The sequence below is a fragment of the Doryrhamphus excisus genome, chromosome 11 (assembly GCF_030265055.1).
Source record: "Doryrhamphus excisus isolate RoL2022-K1 chromosome 11, RoL_Dexc_1.0, whole genome shotgun sequence".
NCBI classification, from domain to species: Eukaryota; Metazoa; Chordata; class Actinopteri; order Syngnathiformes; family Syngnathidae; genus Doryrhamphus; species Doryrhamphus excisus.
Genome location: NC_080476.1, coordinates 14128136 through 14140926, shown reverse-complemented (window position 1 = coordinate 14140926; position 12791 = coordinate 14128136). Strand labels below are relative to the sequence as shown.

Sequence of the window (12791 nt, the reverse complement as noted above, 5' to 3'; positions counted from 1 at the left end):
CAAAAATGCATAATTAGGTAGAAAAAAGCATACATAAGTCGCACAAGGCCAAAAACTCACAATTAGGTAGAAAAAACATACATAAGTCGCACTGGAGTATAAGAAGCACAAGGCCAACAATGCGGAGCGCGATGCTAATATACCGTATGGTTGAGTCGCTCACCTACACCACGTGTCCGTACCGCAGATATCTGCTCTAAAACCAAACCACTTCCACATTACTGAGGTTCCTCCCAGTTGAGCAACAACGTCATCGCTTGTCGTCTCCACTCCTCCTTCAGCCATGCTTATTCTCAATGCTCATTCATACCAGTCTTCTTATTGGAAGGATTTATACCACACGGCCAGCCCCTAATAATAACGAATCACCGTCACCATGGTAACACCTGATAAAAACACTGACAACCAACACTTGCGTCATTCTCAAAGCCACAGTTGTTATGTTTATTTGTATGCCATTTTCCTGTATGTCTAATTTAATGGAAGCTTAATGTGGACGGTCCAGAGCATGTTTCTTCCTCGCCAAGAACTTTCATGTCAACATGGTCGTGTCTGTAACAGATCAATTTATTGGTAACAATAACCCTTTTGGTATAGTGTTTCAGTTTCAGCAAATGGAATAAAGAAAACACATTAAAATAAAGTCTAGCTAACAATTGCCATAAAAAGAAATAAATAGAAAATAATAAGATTAAGATCTAGTATTTACCATAACATCTACAGTATAAGTTCATCTAGAAATACATCACCAGCATGCACAATACTTGTACTATGGAGAATACTGGAGCAGTTGGCATCTTGAACACCGAAGAAGGGAAGAAAAGAAAGACTGTCGTAGGCGAGTGCGTCTCTTCCGGAACAAAACCGAACCGCAGATCAAGTCCACAAAGCCAACCAACCTTCTCTCACCATTGCACGAGTGCTGCCCCGTGGCGATACTTCACGTCTGTGGTTCCGTGCGCTCTTTCACTCGGTTTCACTCCGTCCTGAAGAGTACGAGTTCGGAAGCGTCGGCAATTGTGATTTCTGTGAATGCCCCCCCTCCCCACCCCCCCACACACACATGGGGAGGGAACGGAGTGACGACAATACTGACACTACGGATTAGGTGTCCAAAAACGGTTAATTTATTCAGTAAAGCACATCAGCACATGGTAGGGACAAGCTGCACTAAAGTTTAACTTCATGGTCTATTTTTAGTAACAGTATGACCGTGTGACTTTGGACGCACAAAGCGAAACAAAGAAAAAAACGAAAAACAAAAACAAAAACACTTCATGTAATTCTCAACAATGGAGACGACCTGCTTTGCACTCCGACTAAAGATGCCACGTCGATACGCATGTGGGTGGACGCCCCCGCCCCCCTGCCCCCTCACCCTCCCCGCTCGCTAAGCAAGGCCGCGACGTTCAAGCTTACTCGAATTTTCACAAACTCAAAATTCGTGGCTGCGACGCCTCCGCTTTGTTTGCGCCACGACAACGCACGACGTTAACTTGAGTTGACACCTCCTACTTGGGTTATCGCCCCCCCCTTTCCGGCCCCCCCATTCACGATTTCACGTTGAATGTGTGTAAAAATAAATAAAAGCAGCCGTGTTCGTACCTTGGGTAAACGGGCTGCCGCCCACCCTCCCCACCCCACCCCCTCCCGCCATTTAGCTTAATTTCTAAGTTTTTCGCTAGGATTCGATTTGTGAGCGCGACGGTTTGTGTTGTTTTGGCAGAATGCGGTTGCAGACTTTTTTTTTTCTTTCTTTTCTTTCGTTTTTTTTTTTTTTTTTTTTTTAGTTGTTGCCCTCGCCGCCCTCGTCGTCCTGCTGGTCGCTCGTCCACAGCGTCAAGTTGTCTCGTAGCAGCTGCATGATGAGGGTGGAGTCTTTGTAGGAGTCCTCGTTGAGGGTGTCCAGCTCGGCGATGGCGTCGTCGAAGGCGGTCTTAGCCAGGTGGCACGCCTGCTCGGGGGCGTTCTGGATCTCGTAGTAGAAGACGGAGTAGTTGAGCGCCAAGCCCAGGCGGATGGGGTGGGTGGGCTGCATGTGCTCCTTGCTGATCTCGTGCGCCTCGCTGTAGGACTTCTCGGAGGACTCCACCACGGCCGAGCGCTTCTCGCCGGTGGCCACCTCGGCCAGGTAGCGGTAGTAGTCGCCCTTCATCTTCAGGTAGAAGACTTTGCTCTCGTGCTGCGTCTCGTTGCAGTTCTTGATCAGGAAGTTGTCCAGGAGGTTGAGCACGTCCTGGCACACGGCCTCCAGCTCCTTCTCGATCTTTTCCCGGTAGGCGCGCACCATTTCGATTTTCTTCTCGTTGCCGTCGGCCGACGTCTTCTGCTCGATGCTGGAGATGACGCGCCAGGAGGAACGCCTCGCCCCCACCACGTTCTTGTAGGCGACGGAGAGAAGGTTCCTCTCCTCGTTGGACAGCGCCTCGTTCAGCTCCGTGACCTGAGACGCAGAACAAAATGCACGCAGGGGTTTAGTCTTCCATTGATGCTCCCACAACCGACAAAGACGCCGTAAGACACCCCCCCCCCCCCCGGCACAATGACATCATCCTCTTTCGTGAATGCTGATTTGCTGTCGTCGTGGCTCAAAGCTGGTTTTGTTGTATTTTGACAGTCCGCTGTCTGTCTAAAAGGGATTTAATCCTTTTTACCCCCCCGGGACTCTGCAGCAGGGGCGTCCTTACAGGCCTTTTCAGACTGGAAAGCCTGTTGTTGCTTTCTTTTTCAGTTCAATTCCATGAGCAGACAGGAGCGGGAGGGCCCCGGCCCCCGGCCCCCCGGCCCAGCCCTTTCACAATGTCGGTAGTGAAACCAGCCGTCCGTCCATCCGTGTTCCGTATCGCGTGTCCTCATTGGGGTCACGGGTGAGCTGGAGCCTATCCCAGCCGACTCTGGATTGGATCGCGGGGCACAGTTTTTGTGTCACACCCCCCCGAGGGTTGCATACTTGCCTTTTTTTAAGACATGCAAGAGTCAAAAAGTACAAAAAAATATGAAAATTGTATGATTTTATGCGGACTCGGCGTTGGATCTCACAGTGAGGTTACCTGCGGAAGACGAGAGAAAGCGGGGAGGAGACGCTAATCTGCTGGCGCAAGCTCCTGTTTCCATAGCAACGACAAAATTTTATCAGTTCTAATCTCCAGTGGAAAGGATGCTGACACGGCTATTGGTGTGGACAAAGCTGCGGCAGTGTGGGTGGGAATCCCTGCAAATAAACCAGTTCCTATCTCACGCTTTTCAGCGCCCCCCCCCCCCCCCCCCCCCACCCTTTTTTTTTTATTTATAATTTTTTTTTTAAGGGACACCAGACACTGCATGTTAAAAGAAACAATCTGGAATGCTAAAAGAACCTGATTTTTTTATGTGTATATGTATACTGATTAATCGATTATCCAATTAATCAACAACTATTTTGGTATTCCAAAATATGTGAATATTTTTCACAAAAATGTTCAAAAAAAAGACATTTTCTGAGTTTGATTCATATTGATCGTCTACGGCAGGGGTCTCAAACACGCGACCCGTGGGCCAAATGTGGCCCGCAGGACACTAGTTTGAGGCCCCCGCCTTGATATGAAAGTTTAATGTTAGTGCGGCCCGCGCAAGTTTGATATGGATGCTGTATGGTATCAAGTTTAAAGGAAATAACTTGAAGGCTACTGTTTAGGTCGCTAGCTCTCTAGTTTGCGAGTTAGCATGTGTCTCAAGACCCTGCAGTTGCGCAATATGTTGTAAATAAAAAGAGTATAAATGTGACTATAGTCGTGTTTTGTCATGTCTACAGGGCTCTAATAATGCTTTGTTCATTTTAATCTGAAAAAATCATTTGTCTACCCACCAACTATATGTGGTTTCTTAAGTTTTTATTATTATTATTATATTTATTTATTACTGATTGATTTTCTTTATTCTTGATTTCCTTTATTTTTCATCTTATTTTGTGCAGAAAAATAAAAATTAAAGATATTTGAGAACAGTGGAATGTTTTATCAGAGCTTTTATTGTAGAAAATCGGAACCAAAGCACTGAAAAAGTTTTTTCTGTTTTTAATAAATGCATTTATTTTTTTTTGGAAAACCTGATGTGGCCCAGCCTTGCCCAGACCCTAGCTCCAGTGGCCCCCAGATAAACTGAGTTTGAGACCCCTGGTCTAGGGCCTAAACAAAAAACATAATCCCTCGTTTATCGCTGTGAAATTCCGCATCGTAGAATTCCTTATTCGTCAGTGGAATATTTTTGTACTTAAAAGCATAATTAACCTCTTTATGACCTTCTAAATACAGTTGTTGGTATTATTAGAGCCCTCTAGTCATGACATAACACCCCTATGATCATGTTTACGCTCATATTACCCAAACTAGTAGACTTAATAATACAAAAGTAACATGGATGCATGTGTTAGCATTGACACCGTACTTCCTGTGGCGGCTATTGTCTCGTTACTGACACCTAGTGACCAGTGTGGAATACTACTGTAATGTCAATGGGAACAATGCATTTCGCCTACCGTGGAATGTCTGCAGGGAATTTGGCGAAATGAAAAGTCCCCACGTGATCAACGCCATGTTTGTTTACAAGTTAGCTCAGGACTCGAGTGCCCGATTTTGCTTAAGCTAACGCATCCCGTCATAACGAGTGATCGGATTAGACACCTGGGTCGTTAGTTATCAGCTTTATCGGTACCAAGTCAGAATTCTTCATAACGGCGCCGCTGATACGTCAACTATTGCTAACTGAAATGGCGCCCATCCACCTTTCGATGCGAAACACGCTAACACTAGCATTGCTTCTCCGCAGGATGCAAATTTTCTCGGCGCCATAAATAAACTGCCCTCTGTAACTGTAACAGTACGGAAGCGAATACGATAAAGCGACAGCGGTTGCGTAATGAGCTCGCTTACAAGCGCACAGGAAAGCCACCCTCCTCGCCGTAGCTCGTATTTAAAGGCATAGCCCGCGTCGATCATGATCACGTGATCATCCGTGTAGCGAAGGAACCCGACGGACGGCCAATTACAACCAAAAGAGCGAGAGAACAAGAAGGCTCAGAAAAAACAACCATGGCCCTGACGGAAGCCGGCGGTGCCACCGTATAACAATGGCGGTCTGTCTACCCCGTAATGCTCATCAATGGCGGCCGCGCTCTCTCTCTGTCTCTCGTGACTCATCCTTACACACCACGGCACTGGAACCTCCAAACGAGTGACGCCAATCAATAGCTTCCCATTTTGACAGCGCTCCCAGGTCGTTAATAACCACAGGAAACAGACAGGGGGCTGACGTGGGGGGGGGGTATGTGCTCGGAATTGAATGACCACAAGCTCACGTTTCATTTGCCGAGGTTACGATGCGTGCCACGATGACGTTACAGCCCCTTTTCATAGCACGGCAGCCCCCGTTTTCCATTCCGACCGCACGCTCCCTCGCTCGGCGAAGTCCTCAAGGCTCAACTGAGCTGATGTGACAAGCCCCCGCCCCCCTCCGCTGACCCTCTTTTTCAGGCGGCGGAGCACAAAGGCGCAGCGGCCCACCTGACGTCACTGGCGGCGTGAATAGACATTGTCGCTTGCTTTTCGCCGCAAAAGCACGACTAAGTGGGGGGGGGGGGGGCGGCGTATAAAGTTACGGCGGTGGCACTTGGACTTCTTTGTTTCCGCGTGTGACGACATTTCCTACTTGTGCGGTCGCTGGGGATATCGGAAACGAATGACAGATTTGTCGCGAGATGGCGGACGGGAAGCAAATATCGAAATGGAGCAGTACTGTGGAAGGACGGTAGTTACCGTAAAACAGCCAAGATATTCAAAGAAATACCATTAGTGATGAATCCAAAGTACTTTTACTGCTTCCAGTCCACCCGCTGGTCGCCCTTCTGGGGGCAGGGGGGTCACACTCTTCAGCCTTCCCGTAGAAGGACATGACAAGAGCTGCCCTTCATCAACGATTTTTTTTTTATGGACAGAATTTAAAAGTTTTTTGGGGGGGGGGGCCTCAGGATCTCATCTCTATCCACAGATGAAGTGGTCCTGATGGCCTCATCAGGATGTGACCTTCAGTGTCTAGGATGAGACTCTGAGGCCACGGATCTCGGTCGGAAAAGGGTTGGGGGGTGATGTCTTGGAGTCCAGTTGGAGGGGTTTGAGTACCTCGAGTAATACTGTAGTAATGTGGTTGCTGTACTGGAGGACTGTCACGGTGAAAAAAAGAGCTGAGCCAGGAGCCAAAGATTTGAGATGATGGATGTGACAACCTTCACTTATGGTCAGAAGTTTTGGGTCGGGACCAAAAGAACAAGATGGCTGATACAAGCCGCCACCCGCCAAGTCAGGGTGAGGAGCTCGATTATCACTTCCTGCTTTCCTAATATAATTTTTTTTTATTTTATAAATTTTAATTTTACACGTTTGTATATTTTTACACTTTACACTTTTTTATATTTTTACACTTTACACTTTGTACAATATGTTCTTGCCGTATAACTGTTACATTTGTTCACTTCCTGCTTTCCCAATATAATTTAAGTATTTTTTTATTTTATAATTTTTCATTTTTATTTTTTAATTTTAATTTTACACTTTTTTATATTTTTACACTTTACACTTTTTTTTATATTTTTACACTTTACACTTTTTTTCAATATTTTTACACTTTACACTTTGTACAATATGTTCTTGCCGTATAACTGTTACATTTGTTCACTTCCTGCTTTCCTAATATAATTTAAGTATTTTTTTATTTTATAAATTTGTATTTTTATTTTTTTAATTTTAATTTTACACTTTTTATATTTTTACACTTTACACTTTTTAAAATATTTTTACACTTTACACTTTTTAAAATATTTTTACACTTTGTACAATATGTTCTTGCCGTATAACTGATTATTCCTTCTAAAATAATATCTCATGCGAGTAGAATCTTTACACTAAATACGGCAATTACCGTATTTTGTCATACAATCTATTAAACGTGACATTTACGATAAGTTTAGACATTCGGGATGCTACGGTTCAGTCCGTCCTTCACATGATCCTTCATAATTCAAGTGATGGACAATTCGCCTAAATGTTGTCGAAAACGTGAAGGATCTTGTCACTTTACAGGTTTAAACAGGAATGATGAAAGCAGCATTTTACAAAACGTCCACGTTGAGAACATTTTCAAAGGCTTGTGGTTTGGATGTGGCCAAAGCGAGACATCTTTTTAATATGGCTTGAATTAAAAACAATACAAATAAAATGTTCATTTAAAAAGCTAAGCTGACTAAATGTCCGCACCTGAGGTTTCTATTTGCCACTTTGAGATGGTGCCCACCTGCCTCAGTGCCTGCTAATTAATTAGCATGCCAGCAGCGTCCTCAGAGTATCCGCATGTCATCTCACGCCAGTGCTCTTTAGGGTGTGCACGTTGCCAAAAGAAGCGGTTTTGAAGTGCGGTTCAAATGCTGCACATTGCTACAAAAATACAAGTCCGCGTATGGATGGAAACCATCATGGCTCTTTGTGACTCACTCAGTTCGTTTGAGGACGTCCTGAAATGTCTGGGAATACTGATCATACCCATCTGAGGTCTGTTGGTGTGTATTGGATGTACTATGGATGTACTATGTATGTAATATGTATGTACGTAGGATGTATCTGACTTCATTGGAGATACCGGTTTACTATGTCCAACGACTACGGTAATATTCCGACAAACAATCGGATCATTTGCATCAGTATGCCTGTACAGTCTACTGCAGGGGTCTCAAACTCAATTTACTTGGGGGCCACTGGAGCTAGGGTCTGGGCGAGACTAGGCTTTTCTAGGTTTTCCAAAAAAAAAACAAAAAAACGCATTTATTAAAAACAGAAAAATTAATAAACTTTACTTTGGTTTTGATTTTCTACAAGAAAAGCTCTGATAAAACATTCCACTGTTCTCAAATATCTTAATTTTTATTTTTCTGCACAAAATAAGGTGAAAAATAAACAAATCAAGAATAAAGAAAATCAACCAATCAGTAATAAATAAATATAATAATAATAATAAAACAGCAAATAATAAAAACTTAAGAAACCACATATAGTTGGTGGGTAGACAAATGATTTTTTTCAGATTAAAACGAACAAAGCATTATTAGAGCCCTGTAGACATGACAAAACACGACTATAGTCACATTTATACTCTTTTTATTTACAACATATTGCGCAACTGCAGGGTCTTGAGACACATGCTAACTCGCAAACTAGAGAGCTAGCGACCTAAACGGTAGCCTTCAAGTTATTTCCTTTAAACTTAAATAGCCAAAAACGTACCACTTCCACACGGATAGGGAGGATAACTATTAACAGTTATTTAACCTTTAACATGAACATGAATCAAACGTAATAATTTTTTTCTGGGTACATGATACCATACAGCATCCATATCAAACTTGCGCGGGCCGCACTAACATTAAACTTTCATATCAAGGCGGGGGCCTCAAACTAGTGTCCTGCGGACCACATTTGGCCCGCGGGCCGAGAGTTTGAGACCCCTGGTCTACTGCAAACGTATCAAATGAACACGTAATTGCAGTTTTATGTGTTTCGCGTATGATGGTACTGACCAATGGCCACAGCCGCCTTGCTGCTGTCCGGCCTGTTAATGATTCCTCAGCTTGTTTGTTTAGTCGCCCTGTTTCATTCAAAGTGTCTGCTCTTGCGACGATGCCTGTTTTCCAGTTCGATATCGTTGGGCGGAGGAGTGGGTCGAACATCTGCCTAATCTCTGGAATTGGCATTTTCCGTCAAAAACACGAATGTTAGGCTTATTGGAGCCTGGAAATTACTCGTAGTTTGTGGCAATTTGAAAGATTTTGGAGTCAATATATTATATAATAATAATAATATATATAAAATAATAAATAAATAAAATAATATATATAAAATAATAAATAAATAAAATAATATATATAAAATAATAAATAAATAAAATAATAAATAAATAAAATAATATATATAAAATAATAAATAAATAAAATAATATATATTAAAAAAAGCCTCATAAAATCAACAATAATGCTAATTTAGCGACCTGTAGGTTTGTGTTGACAGTCACATATGCTGATATTCTTGTGGCACACATCAGAAAATTGTATCAGTATCTGAACATAACCAAATTAAAGTATCAGGGATCAGATCAGAAAAAAAAAATCACCCAATCGTCATCATTATTGGAGCCCTCTAGACATAAAATAACACCCCTAGAGTCACCTTCATGCTCGTTATTACCCAATATAGTAGACATAAATAAAGGCTCATGCTCGTGTGTGTGTGTGTGTTGCTGTAACTGTGTGACGGTGCTCTGGGAGCCAAATGGGGCGACAGACAGGAAGTGACATCAGAGGTTTAGAGTTGCGCTTGAACTTGTCTTGGGTTACAAGCGCAGCAATGGCTTATGTTAAGGATTAATGTCATTCAAACCTGAAATAAATGTTGTTCCGGGGAAAAAAAATGAAGAAGAGTGCAAATATTTTGGCTCTGGTAGTTTGTGGAAGACTTGCTGCGACATCTGTTCTGTGGAACGCGCGTGGGTGGCAGGTATGGTGGAACATTGCCGTGAGCCGCTTCACTGACACTTAAAAAAAAAAAAATCAGAACTTTTGCCCATTTCGATGAGAAGCTTTATGGAAACCCCGCCTTCAATAACGTACAGGTTGGATATACAGTGTTCCCTCGTTTATGGCGGGGATAGGTTCCCAAAATAGATAGACTTCCTTTATTGTCATTGCATAATAACACAGCAATGAAATTACCAACAAAATGTCATTTCCTGGCTCCTGTATAATAATAAATAATAATAATGTGAATGGTTGTTTGTCGATATGTGCCCTGTGATTGGCTGCCCACCAGTCCAGGGTGTACCCTGCCTCTCGCCCGAAGACAGCTGGGATAGGCTCCAGCACCCTCCCGCGACCCTCGTGAGGAAAAGCGGTAGAAAATGAATGAATGAATGAATAAATAATAATAATGACGGGCGGCATGGCGGTCTAGTGGTTAGCGCGCAGACCTCACAGCTAGGAGACCAGGGTTCAATTCCACCCTCGGCCATCTCTGTGTGGAGTTTGCATGTTCTCCCCGTGCATGCGTGGGTTTTCTCCGGGTACTCCGGTTTCCTCCCACATTCCAAAAACATGCTAGGTTAATTAGCGACTCCAAATTGTCCATAGGTCACCTGGCCACCAGTCCAGGGTGTACCCCGCCTCTCGCCCCAAGACAGCTGGGATAGGCTCCAGCAACCCCCGCGACCCTCGTGAGGAAAAGCGGTAGAAAATGAATGAATGAATAATAATGACTCGCAATAAGTGATTGACAGTTGTCTACAGCCAAACAGGACACAGAACCAAAACCCGTTCATTTAAAAAAAAAAAAAAAAAAAGCGAGGGAACCAGACCGCAGTATATGGATACATATCGGATTTATCCCGAAATACAAAAAAATCTGAATTGCACCGTTTACACTGACAGGGAAAAAATCCAACACAGGTCACATGATCGTAAATGACCTGCAGTGTGAACGTAGCCACATGATTGGCCGCCAACCAGTCCGGGCGTACCCAAGGCTCAGTGGGGATGAGGATAGCTGGTATGTTTCACCTTTTCCAATTTCCCACTTTTTCCCACCGCACAATTCCAACAGTGATGTTATCCCTGACACGGAATTCTGTCAGCCAATCAGCAAATGACTAGTTTGCTAAGTTGCTAATGGAGCATAACAACAGTAGCTGTGACAATATGTCAGTCAGGGAATGGTGCACTAATGGCGGGGCCTGCGTGGCATCCTCGTCGGCGGATGCTGCGGCACGCCTCTCCCGTGCTCGGATGGCTGCGAGCCCGACGGTGCGTGGATGCGGATGCGGATGCAAGGACCGTTTGCTGCAATATGACAATTAAGAGAGCTTCCCGGAAAGTTGCGTGTCCTCCTCCTCCTCCTCCTCCTCCTCTTCCTCCTACACCCGCCTCTATTAAACAGGCGCATATCTTGCGCACGCCATCTGCGCCAAATCGATCGATGGCGAGCAACCTTGAGCCAACATTGCTCTTCCTAATGCGTCAAACGCGTCGAGTGTTTTCCACACCAGAAAAAAAGTGCTAATTCAATATCGCGTAAAACGGAACCAGGGGGGCCCGCAGACCACCGTGGTGCCACCCAACTCCGCTAAATCAGCAACTCTGTACTGCTCAATGACCTGTCATGGTAAAACATTCCGTTATATGCGCCTTCATCTTATCACTATCGGGTGGCTCGGTGCTGCGTTCACGACTACGCGCGCACACACCGTAAAAAAGGGAGACCAGTGAAAGGCACCGCCCCAAGATCAAGCGGTCCGCATTCTCACCACCACCAGCACTATTAATACACTAAATGGGTGATTGGAGCCGAAATGAGACAAAAGTAACGGTCCATTCTCTCCGGTAGCATTCCCGTAAGAACACGGGAATTACGGGCCTTGTAACGCCGCTCCAGATGACGTTGTCCAAACCGGAACATAACCGCATTCTACGTCGCTTACAGGTGTATCGTCATTCAAACGGACGTCTTTAATTATAACGTTCATACACCGAAATCACGGGGGGTTGTTCTGATGAGGTTAAAATCCCACACCTTGCGTACTAGCACGCAGATTCTTGTATTTCTGGGTTGCACTCTAGCACGCAAACGCATCTTTTTTGACGTCTGCGGGAGCGCATTCAAATGACAAATGAAGCAAACCATAAAAAAAAGGTCATTCCCAAGCCAAGCCAAGCCAAGCCGGGCTACTTACCGACTTCATGGCTGCTGCCATATCGTCATATCTCTCAGCCTGCTCGGCCAGCCTGGCCTTCTGCACCAGTTGCTCGCGGTCCACCATGTTGGATATTGAGCGTGTTAATAATCGTCAGGAACCGGGCGTCGTCGGCCTCAAATGTATGACTATGTACGCCTTTAACGGAGAGCAACGGTCCTCTCGCCGCAGCTGCTGCCTGCTGTCTGTGGGCCTGCGGACGCGGGACACCCCTCCCCCTCGGAGCGCTTTCCTCCGCGGCTCGTCACCGCCCAGCTAGGCGTGTCGTGGTGAAGTCATGTAACGAACCTGGTAGCCACCCCAGTCCGTGTACTGCATTAGAGCTAAGGGTGGGCAATACTCGGGATACTAAGATACTGATTTTTTTTTTGTTTTTAAGATTTAGCCTTTGATTTGTTTTGATTTGATCATACAGGACTGTGATGGTAGATGAAACATATTTTTAGAATATATAAATACAGCAATATAAGAAAATGGAACCGCCTACCATTGTGGTAGGTTGGGGATGCAGTCCAGAGCTTGTGGCCCAGGTCTGCAGTCTCCTGCCCCGCCTAGCTGCCCAGTGTCTGGCCTTCTAGTTTCCAACTATTTCAACTTCTTTCTGCTTACAATTATGATTTTTTTCCCCCAATAATTTAGATTTTATTTTTTTCAAATTTTTCATTTTCTGACGCTTATCCTCACAAGGATCGCGGTGGGTGCTGGAGCCTATCCCAGCTGTCTTCGGGCGAGAGGCGGGGTACACCCCGGACTGGTGGCCAGCCAGCCAATCACAGGACACATATAGACAAACAACCATTCACACTCACATTCATACCTATGGACAATTTGGAGTCGCTAATTAACCTAGCATGTTTTTGGAATGTGGGAGGAAACCGGAGTACCCGGAGAAAACCCACACAGAGATGGCCGAGGGTGGGATTGAACCTGGGTCTCCTTGCTGTGAGGTCTGCGCGCTTCAGATTTGTTAAATTTTC

The 12791-nt window shown here is 44.7% G+C and overlaps 1 protein-coding gene across 1 annotated transcript; it reads right to left on the bottom strand.

The window, feature by feature from the left end:
- Window positions 1-549: 549 nt before the first annotated feature.
- On the bottom strand, window positions 550-12063 carry ywhag1 (3-monooxygenase/tryptophan 5-monooxygenase activation protein, gamma polypeptide 1). The gene is made up of 2 exons (XM_058087787.1): window positions 11794-12063; window positions 550-2443 (listed from the first exon to the last, which is right to left on the bottom strand). The coding sequence occupies exons 1-2, from the start codon at window positions 11878-11880 to the stop codon at window positions 1787-1789; spliced, it is 744 nt and encodes a 247-aa protein (XP_057943770.1). The 5' UTR covers window positions 11881-12063; the 3' UTR covers window positions 550-1786.
- Between the last annotated feature and the right edge of the window lie 728 nt (window positions 12064-12791).

Bases quoted from the DNA above. Each gene is read 5' to 3' on its own strand.
- ywhag1 (XM_058087787.1), bottom strand. From the start codon at position 11,880: ATGGTGGACCGCGAGCAACTGGTGCAGAAGGCCAGGCTGGCCGAGCAG. The intron at 2,444-11,793 runs GTAAGTAGCCCG...TCTGCGTCTCAG, and splicing joins TGGCAGCAGCCATGAAGTCG to GTCACGGAGCTGAACGAGGC.